Here is a 15,632-nt window from a genome sequence, read left to right as displayed (position 1 = left end):
TGGATGCTTCACCTCCCCCTGGAACCTGGATGCTTCACCTCCCCCTGGAGCCTGTATGCTTCATCTCCCCCTGGAACCTGGATGCTTCACCTCCCCCTGGAACCTGGATGCTTCACCTCCCCCTGGAACCTGGATGCTTCACCTCCCCCTGGAACCTGTATGCTTCACCTCCCCCTGGAACCTGGATGCTTCACATCCCCCTGGAACCTGTATGCTTCACCTCCCCCTGGAACCTGTATGCTTCACCTCCCCCTGGAACCTGTATGCTTCACCTCCCCCTGGAACCTGTATACTTCACATCCCCCTGGAACCTGGATGCTTCACATCCTCCTGGGACGTAGAGGTAATGACTTCTTGCCTGGAGTCATGGAACTACAAAAAACTCCCCGGAGCGCCTGATCAGTTCCAGTCATCATGAGACGGAAGAGACCGATCGCAAAACCAGAATATTTTAGGCGCGATTTTCCTGGTGCCTTCGGCAACTGGCTTCAGGTAGACTCGCGTCTTACGTGTCCCTGGACTGGCCATTTCTAACCAGGGGCCTCGTCTGGACGCCAGCTATGGGGTAAGTTCAACTGTAATATGGTATGAGAAAATCCTTCACTTGCCTTGACCTTGTGATGGCTTACCTCCAATGAAAATTGTCAAGTGCCGTTTTCTGTCACACTGAGAATGCACTTTTTTTGGGGGGGGGGGGGTTTAATATATTCTTTAATCCTTCCTGAAAATAACTTACTCATTCAAACTTCACTTCTTTTCTCGTGTGTGTGTGTGTGTGTGTGTGTGTGTGTGTGTGTGTGTGTGTGTGTGTGTGTGTGTGTGTGTGAGGGCAATTGGAGTGAAGCGTCTTTGACGGCCCTCCAATAATAGAGTGATGTTACTGGAAAAGTGTAACTATCTTATTTAGGTGAGAAGAAAAGTGTAATGAATGTGGTATATAGTCAGGTAGGATGGTAAACTGAAGGAGAGGGAAGTCATGATAATTACTGTGCATCCTTCAGGAAGGCCAAGGATACTGTTCTTGTTCACTGTGCATCCTTCAGGAAGGTGAGGAATACTGTTCTTGTTCACTGTGCATCCTTTAGGAAGGCCAAGGATACTGTTCTTGTTCACTGTGCATCCTTTAGGAAGGCCAAGGATACTGTTCTTGTTCACTGTGCATCCTTCAGAAAGGCCAAGGATACTGTTCTTGTTCACTGTGCATCCTTCAGGAAGGCCAAGGATACTGTTCTTGTTCACTGTGCATCCTTCAGGAAGGTGAGGAATACTGTTCTTGTTCATTGTGCATCCTTCAGGAAGGCCAAGGATACTGTTCTTGTTCACTGTGCATCCTTCAGAAAGGCGAGGGATACTGTTCTTGTTCACTGTGCATCCTTCAGGAAGTCCAGGGATACTGTTCTTGTTTACTTCCATGTATTTATGTTTCCTTTAAGAAAGGAAACGTATTTTTGAATCGTGTTTCCTCCCATATTTTTTTCCTTCCAACAATTTCCACTCTCGACCCCGGAGCATAGTGAAGGTGCATGTGCCATAACACGGCAGGGTTCACAGGTCAAATGTACCTTTCACTATGTCTTCAGGGCTTTTGACCTGACCCGTGCAGAGGGTGTGATGAAGAACCTGTGGCATCCAGGGGTGTAGTGAAGATACGGTCCGTACATACGATTCTGAAATGTCATCTGCCAGTGAAGGCATTAATTTGAATATAGAATCGCCTCCCTTTGTCGTGTAGATCTGACATGTAGTTAGGGGTACAGTGAGTACACAGATATATGCAGGACGTAACCCAAGAATGCTGATTGGATTGGGGTGGGGAAGGGGAAGGAAATTTCGGTCTTCCTGCGGAGGTGTAGTGAAGATGCGTGCTGTGTTGATGTTGTTGTTGCGACCAGCCTCAGTCACGCGTTCCTGCTCCCCCTCCCCCTCACCCCCCCTCCCCCTCACCCCCCCTCCCCTACTACCTACCTACCCCCCCATCCCCCCCATCCCTCTTCCCCCCTTTCACGCGATCGGTGTCGATGACGTGGTATGACACTTGTGTTGACGTCGGTGTGTGTGTGTGTGTGTGTGTGTGCGCGCATGCGTTGAACCTATGTCTATACTATTTTCTTTTTTTTTTTTTTTGTTTGGTTGGTTGGTTAGAGAGAGAGAGAGAGAGAGAGAGAGAGAGAGAGAGAGAGAGAGAGAGAGAGAGAGAGAGAGAGAGAGAGAGAGAGAGAGAGAGAGAGAGAGAGAGAATGTTGAACCTCTAAATTTTTTTGCTTGGTTTGGTTGGTTGGTTAGAGAGAGAGAGAGAGAGAGAGAGAGAGAGAGAGAGAGAGAGAGAGAGAGAGAGAGAGAGAGAGAGAGAGAGAGAGAGAGAGAGAATGTTGAACCTCTAAATTTTTTTGCTTGGTTGGTTAGTTGGAGAGAGAGAGAGAGAGAGAGAGAGAGAGAGAGAGAGAGAGAGAGAGAGAGAGAGAGAGAGAGAGAGAGAGAGAGAGAGAGAGAGAGAGAGAGAGAGAGAGAGAGAGAGAGAGAGAGAATGTTGAACCTCTAATTTTTTTTTGCTTGGTTGGTTGGTTGGTTAGAGAGAGAGAGAGAGAGAGAGAGAGAGAGAGAGAGAGAGAGAGAGAGAGAGAGAGAGAGAGAGAGAGAGAGAGAGAGAGAGAGAGAGAGAGAGAGAGAGAGAGAGAGAGAGAGAGAGAAATCCCGGAAACTTTCGCTGTGGACGGTGAACCCCTCCACCTTGGAACTGACACAGATACAGTGGTTGCATCTCCTGTGTCTTGGAGGAAAATACGAGGTGGGAGAGCATCTGCGAATCCATTTTATATACAGAGGTGTGGTAGTGTGGAGGAAGTCATATCACATTGGCTCTCGATCATTGTGTCTAGTTGATCTTCTGTGCATTTCCAACGATCAATGACCTAGCCCTTGACCTTAACCCTAATGGATTAAGGTCAAAGGCGGTGGTGTGTAGGTGTCTAGTAAGGTTGAGTTTGCCAAGGGCATTGTGAATGCAGTTGTACAGAGGGTGGCAAGGTGACCTGCCCTCGTGCGTGTCTCCCTCCATAGTGAACATGATTCTGGTATACATAAGGTAGGAATGACGTATATGTGCTGAGAGACGGAGAGAATTCCCTGAGCTGATAATTCAAGGGAGAAAATGTTTCTTTGGTTCCACAGTGTTCGCCACATGTGCCGCTCTCAACGGGCCTGGATCTGGAGGTGGTTGACTACGGCTTGTCCGTCATGTGTTTCGCTATGCTTCGGCTGCGTCCTCCTCTTGCTGGCCAGCTCCGTCCGCAACACAGGACCTGTCATGACCTATACCCGCAACACAGGACGAGTCGTGGCCTCTACCCGCAACACTGAACACCTCACGGCCAATACCCGCAACACAGGACGAGTCGTGGCCTATACCCGCAACACTGCACACCTCACGGCCAATACCCGCAACACAGGACGAGTCGTGGCCTATACCCGCAACACTGAACACCTCACGGCCAATACCCGCAACACAGGACGAGTCGTGGCCTATACCCGCAACACAGGACAACTCACGGCCACTACCCGCAACACAGGACGAATCATGACCCATACACGCAACACAGGACAACTCACGGCCAATACCCGAAACACAGGACGAATCATGACCCATACACGCAACACAGGACAACTCACGGCCAATACCCGCAACACAGGACGAATCATGACCCATACACGCAACACAGGACAACTCACGGCCAATACCCGCAACACAGGACGAATCATGACCCATACACGCAACACAGGACAACTCACGGCCAATACCCGCAACACAGGACGAATCGTGACCCATACACGCAACACAGGACAACTCATGGCCAACACCCGCAGAAAAGGAGGCGTCTTGGCCTACGCCCGTGATACAGGACACATCACAGCCTACATCCACAGCACTGGAAATGTCACTTCATTACTCCCAGTTCAGGTCACGTCAGCGTCCATCACTCACCATAAAGTTGAGGTAATATCGAGAATATCTTAAAGTGTGAAGGGCCCTAGTGTGAATTGTGGATTACTAAGTCATTTGACGGCATGACTTGCCATTTGCACGTATCGATTCCATGTTCTATACGTATTCATATCGTGGTTCTCTGTCTATCAGAAGCCATTGCCATGGTGGGACGGAGGTCTCTGTCTGTGCGACGGAAGTAACTGTCTGATGGAGGAGGAGGAGGAGGCCCCCTATCCCAGGATGTCCTCACATACTCCCTCAGCAGTTGTGGGCGGCACGTGTGGGCGGCGGTCGTGGGCAGTAGGAGACGGCCAACGGGTGGTGTCCTTTTCCCTGTACGGTGACAACCCTGAGTACTGGCGAGGGCTGGACGACATACTCTCACAGGTGAAGCCAGAACACGTAGCACTTCCTCCACTCCACAGATCCATGAGTTTTCCTGGATCAAGGTCTTTCGTCACTTCTAGTTTACACACACACACACACACACACACACACACACACACACACACATATATATATATATATATATATATATATATATATATATATATATATATATATATATATATATATATATATATATGTATACAAAGCTCCATCAGCCAGGATCGAACCTGAAGGTGCGCGTTCATATACACTTTATTCGTATTTATATAAATATATATATATATATATATATATATATATATATATATATATATATATTTTTTTTTTTTTTTTTTCTTTCAAACTATTCGCCATTTCCCGCGTTAGCGAAGTAGCGTTAAGAACCGAGGACTGGGCCTTTAAGGGAATATCCTCACCTGGCCCCCTTCTCTGTTCCTTGTTTTGGAAAGTTAAAAAAAAAAAAAAGCGAGAGGGGAGGATTTCCATTCACCTGCTCCCTCCCCTTTTAGTCGCCTTCTACGACACGCAGGGAATACGTGGGAAGTATTCTTTCTCCCCTATCCCCAGAGATAATATATATATATATATATATATATATATATATATATATATATATATATATATATATATATATATATATATATATATATATATATATATATATATATATATATAATATAATTTTTTTTTCATGGCCTCCAACTTTCTCCTTTTCTCGCACTCCCGAACTTTGTCCCTTGCACTTGGGGTTTCTTTCTAAAGTCTGCCACTAGAGAAGTGTCATCTACAAACAGCAACTGGTTCACCTCGTACCTCTTGATCTAAGACCCACGCACCTACCTCCCTCACCACTGTCTATAAACGGATTAAACAGCCAAGGTGACATCAAACATCCTTAATCCAAGATCCACTACCGATAACCACTCACCCTCCTTCATTCTTACTCGCAAACACGCCAGATTTGTAGATGAAACAAAGACCGGCAGTGCCATATTAACTGGAGAAGGTAGACTAAGACGTTCCAGATGAAATGGCAGAATGGTCAAGTTTGTGGCAAATGCCACTTAACGGCAATGAATGTCATCTGTTACAAGTTGGAAACTTAAGAAAAGAAAAAAATAGGTTAAGAACTGATGGGCCACAAGATAAGTGACACCCCTAGTATGAGAGATCTAGGGGGTCACTGTCTTCAATAACTTAAAATTCTCCCAGCACAGCAATGAAGCTGCCAAGAAAGCAAGTAGGTGGCTAGGATTTATAAACAGAAATTTACGTACAAAAAGAAGCCTAGCCAGAACACACCTCGAATATGCAGTGCAGTTTTGGGCTCCTTGTTTAAGTAAGAACATTCATAAATTGGAAGCAATGCAGCCAAGAGGAACCAAATTAATTCTCTCCTTGCGTAACACAACACGAGGAGAGAGTGTGAGTAAGCACTATAGCTGTTTTCCCTAAGCAAGAGGCGCCTCCGAGGCAAATTAGTAGAATGTTTCAAAATACTTAAACGATTCAACAATGTTGATATTGAACATTTCATCACAATAGCGCCAGCATTACAGACGAGAGAAAATGGGTTAAAACTTGGAGGTCACCGAGTTAATGTGGACTGTACAAAATATCTAATTACCAACGACATTACTAATGCGTTGAATAAACTCCCAGAAAATGTTGTTCAGAGAAACACCCTCAAAGTCTTCAAAATTAGGCTTGATCGTCACTTGTCACTCTCTGGTATTGAGTAATGCATTTAATCAGTCATCATAATGCAGTGGTATATCATGCTACCTTCTCAATCACTGATCTCTCCCTGCTTTAAGAGAGTAATTCAGAATTACTGTGTCATCCTTCAACACCAGATATAATAAAGTCATGGTAAGACGAGAGGCTGGAGCTCAAGTTTATCCTTAGTATTGTCTTTATGACCAAGAATAAAGGAATGTATGTCTTTGGTGGTGGGATGCATGACATGTTCATGTTCTTTCTACCTCATGACTTTCCTGTAAACATTTCTTTCAGGCTTATTAATCCTGCCAGGTATTTTCTCTATCTGTTTTCCTGCCGGCGTGTGCTGGAGGGAGCGGAGGGTGGGAAGAGAGCCTTTGCTTTGCTTTGCTACTGCTTACAAGGGGCCAATTTTTTCTTTTCTTCATAACGTTAAGGCCCGACCATCTCGTTTGGACCATGGTTCTGTGTGGTCTGTGTGTTTGTGTAACTTAGCAGGCCGGGATTACACGTCCATGACTGCACCTCGAGATATCTTTCTTTTTTTTTTTTCAAGTCTCGAATGGTGTGCCATTTTGAATTACGCCTTAATGGAGCCGAATATTTTTTTTCTTTCATTGGGCGTACACGTTTACCTTCAGGTGGAGCGTCTGTACCCTGGGTGGGTTGTGCGTTTGTACACAGACCCCCGCGGACGTGGCAGTGTCCTGTGTCCTCTGCTGCGGGACCATGCACACCTCTACGTCTGTGACATCACGGGCCTGCCGCCGCCCCTGGGTGACCTGTCGCAGGTGCATAGGGCTATGTGGCGCCTGGCGCCCCTTGGGGACCCCCAGGTCGTGACACTCATCGTCCGTGATCTAGACTCTCAGGTAAATGACCTGCGAGCCTTATTTATCTCACAAACCACTGAGTGTGGGTAATTGATCCGTTTAAAAAAAAGACTTTTAGTAAGACCTTTCCAGGTAGAATGATTAAAAAAAAAAAAAGGTCATTTTACCCCTACAATGGTAAGGTGGTGGCTCGTGGAGTTACTTTTGATTATCTGCGGATTATTTTAAGAACAGGGCACACATTTGAAGCACATCATTCACCCCTAAACTTCTCAGATGAATTCCCTAGGATGATCAAGGCCTTCTAGGTAACCGAACGTGAAGCTGCTGCCGTCAGAGATTGGCTATCCTCCGAGAAACATTTCCACGTGATGCGCGACCATCCTTACCACGACCTTCCTATTATGGCCGGCATGTGGGGCGCTCGCTGGGACCAGGACCCTACCCTTGTGAGGCAGACAGCCCACGACATGGCCGCCCTCAGGGATACCATGCTGAGGAAGGCTCATGGCTTGCATGGCTACATAGACGACCAGTATATCCTCGCGGTAAGGGGACTTGGTAACTGTTGAAGTCCTGTCCTCTTTTATTGGCTATTTACATTTCATAATGGTTTGTTTATCCCCAGTCAGAATTCGTCACTTCCATACCAAGAAGAATATGATTCATCCAAGAAACCCTTCGGGATACATCTGAGTAGCTGAACTTTCTTCTGCAGGAGTTGTTGTACCCGGCCATGACTGATCGCGTCATGGCGCATGACAGCTACTGGTGCGGCACCTACGAGAGAGCATCAACACCTTGGCCAACACAGCGTGAGGCTGGTGTCTTCGTGGGGTCCCGTAGGTGGGTGATTTTTAACCACCAGATGCACAAGGAGACGTTCTCGTGGGAGGTACCGTAGTGTGTGAAGGTTGAGAGTGATCGAGGAACAAACATTAAGGTAATGAGGAGTGGCATAGATTGAGTGTAAGTCTTGCAGGGAAGGAAGGGAAGTGCTTTAGGTACCTAGGAGACTTCGTGGGACCAGATGGAGCCTGAGAGTCTGAGGTGAGTCACAGTGAAGAAGAGGGCTTAAGGACCTGGATGTAGGGGAGAGGCCAGTGTCTATAGAGGCATGAAGATGGGAGTATTTAGTCCTGGCAGTGTGTGTTGCATGGACGTAAATGCAGAAAACAAAGGAATGGACCGAGTGAGTTTGGTATAGAATGGCTGAAGACAGTATGTGACTTGCGGCAGCTTGAGTACGTAAGGAATGACAGGGCACAAGGTAGGGGTGGTAGTGAACGTAACTATGAACGCGACAGCTGACTAGGTTGTGCTGAGAGGGTAGGGTTTGGGTGTATGGAGAGGATGAGCGAAGAGGAACCGACAAGAGTGGAGGGAGGAAGGAAAAAGGAGAGGCTTGAGAAGATGAAGAATGAAGTGACAATCACATGTTTACCAAATGGCGTCCTAGCTTCGTCTCTTCGATGTTTATCAACTGACTCTTATATTTCTCTCTTGTGTCTCCCCTGATGATGTGATTATTACACGAAAGTACACTTGGGAACTTTTCGTGTTTCATTTTCCCCGTGGACTCATAGGTATATATATATATATATATATATATATATATATATATATATATATATATATATATATATATATATATATATATATATATATATATATATATATATATATATATATATATATATATATATATATATATCTTTTCAGATATAAAACAAAACACCGAGATGAAGTGATACTTGAGGAGTGTCCAATCAAATGTCGTCCGCCTGACCATCCAGACTGGCTATACTGCTGAGCATAGCTTCCAAATTGGATATACTGGTGAGCGTAGCCACCAGGATTACTCGGTCACCAAGGCTACAGAGGTACGGCTGAAGAACTCGCTTTCCTGGCTTTTCCAAACTAAGGCGACCAAAGTGTTGGAAATGCCAGAAGGACATATGTGCGCCTCGCCCGTCGTACCTCTGTAATTGATTTGTTGAATTCTACGCAACAGTTCCTTTAGAATCTCCTCGCAATCACTCCTGTGTAAGCAAGACCCTTGGGATGGACAACCCTTCATTCTCTGCTAGTGTTGCAAAGAAATAGAAAAAAAAAAGTTTATAGAGGCCTTTTTTTGGGTGTATGAATATCCCCACATTTCAGTAGAGCAGTTCCAGTAATGGAATGTCCCAAAACACCAACATAAGTTAGAGAAATAAGATTACTAGTTGCCTGTACCTTGGGGAGTTTATGGTGGAGAGAAAGATAACGAAAGACTCTTTTTAATCAGAGTGTCAACCTTATATACAATGGTGTAAAAGACTTACCTATACAAAAAAGATACCCCTTGTACTTTCCAGTGTTAATGCGATACTGAGTGTATGTAAAATTCAGACAACAGATAGACCACAGGCTTCTTTCCCTTCCCTTTTATATGTACAGTTTTGCGTGGATTTACAACGAATGTGTGAGAGGCGCTGGATGTCTTCGAGTGCGGTATACTACCTTCATTGGAGGGAGGGAAGTTCCCCACCTTCACCCGCATCCTGAGCTGCCATCGTAGTCCTAGGGAACAGTCTGCCTCCAAAGTCATGAAGGCGAACCTCTCGACATACGCAGTGAACTCTAGAGCATCGTTGTCTGAGGCGGGGGAAGGGATGGTCATCACCCAACACCCGCTGGACGCTTGGTTCTGCCCTGAAAAATCACAGCTTTCGGACCTTCCTCCGCGGCAACCTTACAGAATCTCATCTAAGTAACGGCATGGAATTCTTTCGTCTTTGAAAGTTAAAGGGAATGAACGTCAGGTGTGAGATGGGTCCTCCTGAACTATTTCAGAGTAAGGACATTGCGGAATCTTGCCTGAGAACGACACAACCAGATGGCATCAGTCCGTGACGAAGGTGGCGTTGATCTGGCCAACCTCGAGTCCTCTGGACCTGGGATATGTCACAGATTTCCCCCTGTAACTACCTTCGCTTCGCTGGATACAACGCCACGTCATTCCTTGGTGTCGAACCCTCGACAGATTCCTTCTTCTGGTACGGAGTGTGTGATGGGAGGGTTCTCTGGTGTAGGCAACGGGGCTTCCTCTTTCTCCTTTGGCGGGGCGGCCTGCTGGGAGAAGGCTTGCTCTAGTTCCTGCAGGGTAACACCTCGACTTTCGGGTATCCACTGCCATGTTATGGCCGCCAGCACTAGGTTGCACGTAGCGAAAATCATGAACGTCATTCCTAAGCCCAAGTAGGATATGATCTTCAGGAAGGTATAGTTAACTCCAAACAAAGTGACGATGTAAAAGAAAGTTACTATTGACACTCCCAGCGACCTGACGGGGTTCGGCAGCAGCTCGCCTAGGTATACCCAGGGCACGGGCCCTAGACCGATACCATACGACGCCACGAAGGTAAGTACGGCGACTAGGGGCACCCAAGAAGCCCCGGGTAGCTCCAGATGCAGGAAGATGCCGCTCACAGCCTCTGATACGGCGCACACCGTAGCAGTCACCAGCAGAAGTGGTCGTCGGCCCACACGGTCTAAAGTGGAAGCCGACACACTAGTACACAGGAGGCGAGTGACACCCACCAGTATTGTACACGTGAAGGCATCCATCTCAACATCCGCCTTACGGAAGACGTACACAGTGTACTGGAAGATGGCGTTTCTACCTCCCAGTTCTCGCAACACAAATAGACTCAACAGCAGCATAACTGGTCGGACATTTTGGCTCTTGCGTAGCTCCACAAACTGAGGAAGAGAGGGGGGAAAAAGAAAACATGTTACAATAACCATTGGTAAGACTTCTATAATGAAGAAGCTCCAATGATTCCAAAGAAGGCTGGGTATTTGCCCAACAATTCAAGTAGGCGTAAGTAATATTGCTTCATGTCGGCTTTATAAAGATCAGTTTTTGAATTATTCATCGATCAGCCCCGAGGGAAGGATGAAGGGCTGAGTTGGCTGTGAGCTGACTGCCCTTTCCAGGATTTGAACTCTGGGAGAGGCCAACATTTCTGATGGGGCTTTCTGGTTCTTAAATGCTGTTAATTATCTAATGCTTGGAAGTATAAGCTATGGAAAATTTTACAAAAAAACATTAATTGTACTTGTCCAAATTTCTTTTCTGTATCCTATTCAAACAAGTGTAATGTAGATTAAAGGGGAGGGATAAAATGATCGTGGCTGAGCCAAAGCCACGGAAATGAAGGAAAGAACTAAGAATATCACATTTTCACCACTTCAGGGCAGATCCTAAATGCCCCATTAGTCACCAGGCGTCATACCATCCCTCCAACCCCGAGGGGACCAATCATCTTACCTGGTCCCTAACAGAGGCCTGGGTACAAGTAGGGGTGCTCATGATGGCCGATAATTCCTCTGCGATGTTAGCCTTTGGGCCTCTCAGTCGATGCAAGGCACTCCGAGCGTCGTCCACCCTGCCCCGTCTAACTAACCAGTAAGGTGACTGTGGGGAAAGTGTGGTAGGATCAGTGCAATGCATTAGAAAGAAACCAACAACAGAACCCTGAAGCCCTCGCCGATACTGGATGTCACACATCAGTCTATAGTTCACATACACTTCAGGGTGGCCGTAGTTGCATAAAAAGCCCATACACGTGAAGGGAAGAGAGAGGTACGGTCGTGCAGTTTACGGGATGTGAAAGAAACTTCGCTCTGAGTATCATCAAACAAAGTCACTTTATGCCTACCTGAGCATCCATTGGTCGCACACAACCCCGTTAAGGTGCTTACTTAAATCACCAATAAGGTTCTCCTAAGTCATACGGAGTTCGAATATCATCTGGAAGTTTAACGTGCGACAAAGGACAAAAACATACTGGATGTTCTTTCACATCCAGCAAACTGCATTATTGTACATGAGGAAGCTAGATAATGGTCCATGACGAGTTTATCCGCTGGAGGACGTTAATGATATCCTAAAATTACTAACCTATATAGATGGGGAAAAGAAGGTAAGACACAAGGAAGGTATCCGGTAGGAAAATATTATGATTATAGACACAAACATCCAGATACGTTTACCCAGAAACTAGCAATTTTTTCTACTAAGACTTGATCTTTATTCTCATTTCAGTTTTAGCACGAATTTTCACTTAAGTAAATCTCTACTCTGAGCATTGATTTGGTTCTTATCTTTCCCTATCATCACTTTGATCACCAGTGACTGAGAAAGGACTAGGGTTTCCTGAGATCGCCCGACACCTACTTGGTCGCACCTCGGGCACGAAAAACATGAGAAGGATGGCAGGAATGAGTGGAGCAGCAGACACGGCTGTGGCCACGTCCCACGCCATCAGGTAGGCCAAGACAAAGCTCAGCAGCATCCCGACGGAGCCAGATATCTCCGGGAAGGTCGAAACCAGGCCCCTGATCTTAACCGGGCTCAGTTCGGCCAGCAGCGGCTGCACGATCGTCGACAGGAAGATGGCGCTTGATGCCGTCCCAGCCCTACCGACGTAGAGCAAGGAGAGGTATGGTGTGAAGGACATGAGAAACCAACAGCCGAAGCCTGGGATCAGGGTCGACAGCAGCAGTCGCTTTGGGCCAAAGTATTCGATCAGCGGTCCAGACACCAAGGTGATAAGGAGGCCTGTGATTGAGGCCAAAGACACTGGAAGTAAAATTTGCTAATTAATGATAATTTTTTTTTCATTGCGTGGATTAGAATTTCTTGGATTATCATCATTGGGAATTATTTTGTGAGGTTATAATCCAAAAAATTATATTAGAAAAAAAAATGAAAGATGGGAAGGAGTTAAAGAATGATGATGGTGTGAGTTACAAAAAGTTACATCTACATACAGATCCAAGGTCAAAACAGAGTGCTGCTCTGGCCTTAACACTACACCAAAGATATGAAAAAAAGAATTGTATTTCCCGTAAAAGCAGTTGAAGAATGAAAGTATAACACTCGCATGATATGGGATGCTCATTGGACAAAAGAAATTGGACTCAAAAGAAATGACTGGGGAAAGCCTTTCCGACTGTCTTCTGCGTATCAGTATATTTATGGGAAAGTGACAGTAGCTCCAATATCAAAAATGAATATATATATATATATATATATATATATATATATATATATATATATATATATATATATATTTAATTTTTTTTTTTTTTTTTTTTTTCATACTATTCGCTATTTCCCGCGATAGCGAGGTAGCGTTAAGAACAGGGGACTGGGCCTTTGAGGGAATATCCTCACCTGGCCCTCTTCTCTGTTCCTTCTTTTGGAATATATATATATATATATATATATATATATATATATATATATATATATATATATATATATATATATATTGTTTGATTAAATTAGTTATTCTAGATCGTTAAGGAGGAAAAAAGTAACGATCCTCAGTAGAATCAATGGAGTCGTTGGGGTAATTATTATAATTTCCTGTAAAAAAGGATTTCCGAGTGTGAATGTATCTTTCATCTTCATTATCTTTCGTAAAATATTTTGATGGTTTAGACTGATTGTGTAGCCACAGCTCCCAACAAACCTTCCTTGTTTCTGTGAATATTTCTTAGACACAATGGAACACTTAGTTGTTTCGTTATGTTTCTGTGAATATTTCTTAGTTGTTTCGTTATGTTTCACGTTCACTCTCAAAATGTTCGCCATTCAATCCAACCAATGGAGTTAGTTCTTCGTGTGTGTGTGTGTGTGTGTGTGTGTGTGTGTGTGTGTGTGTGTGTGTTGATAGTACCTGGGAGCAATAGTACGTCACCTAGCCATCTGTTAGATCAAACATTATTGCCAGTGTAATACATTACCAAGCCAAGAGACGTCCTCATCAGTAACAGTGAAGTAACGGGTGTCCTCCTGAAGCTTGGGCAGCACGGCGCCCCACCCGTTGACCTGACCGTTGAGAACGGTAGTGGCAGCAACAGCAGTCACAAACAGAACCTGCAACAGCAGTACTGTACTTGCATCTTGGATCCCCTGAGCATTCGCCCCCTGAACTCACGTGTGCTGGATTATATAATAGGTTTGGTAGTTATACTAATTTAGATTATGCTAGCCTAGGTTAAGGTAGTTATACACGTTACCTTAAGTAAGGTAGTTTTACTAATTTATATTAAATTTACTAGGTTTGGTAGTTATACTGATGATAAGTTAGCCTAACTTAAGTTATCCTAGGATCGGTTAAGTTAGCATATAACCTAGAATAGGTTAAGTTAGCCTAAAAACATACTTAAACTGTTCTAACCTAACCTAGGAGAGAAAAACAAAAGATGGGTAATTAATATCAAGGCGAGGCATGACACTATGTGAAAGACTTGCCACAGAGAGAGATATCTTTACGGTAAGAGTAACCATGACATAGCCACATATAAGAAAGTTTTCTGAAGAAGTGTATAATGGTTTAACATGATGTTCTCAGAAGAGACCACAAACTACTTGCACTCCCGGATGGCTACGAAAGTTGTGTGTGTGTGAAGGAAATCAGAGAGTGGGAACATACTGTAATTTCACTGTATCTTTTTTCCTCCTTTTTTTTTTGTGCCTATTCAGTATTTTGTGAGACATGATAGTGCTGTGAACAAAGTATGTGTATATGACACATGCTTCAAACTGTATCGACACACAGATATAACCACACCTCCTTCCCTATCAAAGTTTTGTGCCATTCCTTCACTTTAAAGGTAGACTGAATTGTCCATGGGTTCAAAACAACCAGATTTCCATTTCATATTTTGATCTCAAGTCTTCTAAACAAGTATATGGTGTCAAGTAAACCCCACCGAAAAAATAAAGAAAATAAACAAGGGACGGGAGGAAGTGTAAGGTGTATATATATGAAAAAAGTAAGTAATGAAGAAAAATAAACAAGGGACAGGAGGAAGAATGTATGTGAGAAATACTTAGAAAAGCAAATGGATTTGTATGTAGCATTTATGGATCTGGAGAAGGCATATGATAGAGTTGATAGAGATGCTCTGTGGAAGGTATTAAGAATATATGGTGTGGGAGGCAAGTTGTTAGAAGCAGTGAAAAGTTTTTATCGAGGATGTAAGGCATGTGTACGTGTAGGAAGAGAGGAAAGTGATTGGTTCTCAGTGAATGTAGGTTTGCGGCAGGGGTGTGTGATGTCTCCATGGTTGTTTAATTTGTTTATGGATGGGGTTGTAAGGGAGGTAAATGCAAGAGTCCTGGAAAGAGGGGCAAGTATGAAGTCTGTTGGGGATGAGAGAGCTTGGGAAGTGAGTCAGTTGTTGTTCGCTGATGATACAGCGCTGGTGGCTGATTCATGTGAGAAACTGCAGAAGCTGGTGACTGAGTTTGGTAAAGTGTGTGGAAGAAGAAAGTTGAGAGTAAATGTGAATAAGAGCAAGGTTATTAGGTACAGTAGGGGTGAGGGTCAAGTCAATTGGGAGGTGAGTTTGAATGGAGAAAAACTGGAGGAAGTGAAGTGTTTTAGATATCTGGGAGTGGATCTGTCAGCGGATGGAACCATGGAAGCGGAAGTGGATCATAGGGTGGGGGAGGGGGCGAAAATTTTGGGAGCCTTGAAAAATGTGTGGAAGTCGAGAACATTATCTCGGAAAGCGAAAATGGGTATGTTTGAGGGAATAGTGGTTCCAACAATGTTGTATGGTTGCGAAGCGTGGGCTATGGATAGAGATGTGCGCAGGAGGATGGATGTGCTGGAAATGAGATGTTTGAGGACAAT

The 15,632-nt window shown here is 44.6% G+C and overlaps 2 protein-coding genes across 3 annotated transcripts in view; one reads left to right on the top strand and one right to left on the bottom strand.

Moving 5' to 3' along the window:
- The first annotated feature begins 445 nt into the window (after positions 1 to 445).
- LOC139758814 (uncharacterized) lies at positions 446 to 12,247 on the top strand. Of its 2 annotated transcripts, none has more exons than XM_071680638.1 (7): positions 446 to 565; positions 3,169 to 3,991; positions 4,133 to 4,369; positions 6,736 to 6,966; positions 7,236 to 7,475; positions 7,646 to 7,773; positions 12,110 to 12,247. In XM_071680638.1, the coding sequence occupies exons 1-7, from the start codon at positions 561 to 563 to the stop codon at positions 12,114 to 12,116; spliced, it is 1,671 nt and encodes a 556-aa protein (XP_071536739.1). In that variant the 5' UTR covers positions 446 to 560; the 3' UTR covers positions 12,117 to 12,247. The 2 variants fall into 2 exon arrangements, with proteins under 2 accessions (XP_071536739.1, XP_071536737.1); XM_071680636.1 differs by lacking the exon at positions 12,110 to 12,247 and adding an exon at positions 8,650 to 9,050.
- Positions 9,198 to 15,632, bottom strand: part of LOC139758815 (facilitated trehalose transporter Tret1-like) — a 10,816-nt gene continuing 4,381 nt past the window's right edge. The window contains exons 3-6 of the mRNA XM_071680639.1: positions 13,732 to 13,864; positions 12,165 to 12,559; positions 11,246 to 11,392; positions 9,198 to 10,674 (exon numbers count right to left, since the gene is read on the bottom strand). Coding sequence (XP_071536740.1) covers positions 9,928 to 10,674; positions 11,246 to 11,392; positions 12,165 to 12,559; positions 13,732 to 13,864 — 1,422 coding nt within the window. The 3' untranslated portion in view covers positions 9,198 to 9,927. The remainder of the gene's footprint in view (positions 10,675 to 11,245; positions 11,393 to 12,164; positions 12,560 to 13,731; positions 13,865 to 15,632) is intronic.

This window comes from Panulirus ornatus, chromosome 31, assembly GCF_036320965.1.
Source record: "Panulirus ornatus isolate Po-2019 chromosome 31, ASM3632096v1, whole genome shotgun sequence".
NCBI classification, from domain to species: domain Eukaryota; kingdom Metazoa; phylum Arthropoda; class Malacostraca; order Decapoda; family Palinuridae; genus Panulirus; species Panulirus ornatus.
Note: the sequence above shows the minus strand (reverse complement) of the source record. Positions and strands in the feature narration are given on the sequence as shown.

What these genes read in the sequence shown, in the direction of transcription:
- LOC139758814 (XM_071680636.1), top strand. An exon ending in TGGACGACATACTCTCACAG is followed by an intron (nt 4,370 to 6,735) that starts GTGAAGCCAGAA and finishes GTTTACCTTCAG; the next exon opens with GTGGAGCGTCTGTACCCTGG. An exon ending in TCCGTGATCTAGACTCTCAG is followed by an intron (nt 6,967 to 7,235) that starts GTAAATGACCTG and finishes AAGGCCTTCTAG; the next exon opens with GTAACCGAACGTGAAGCTGC.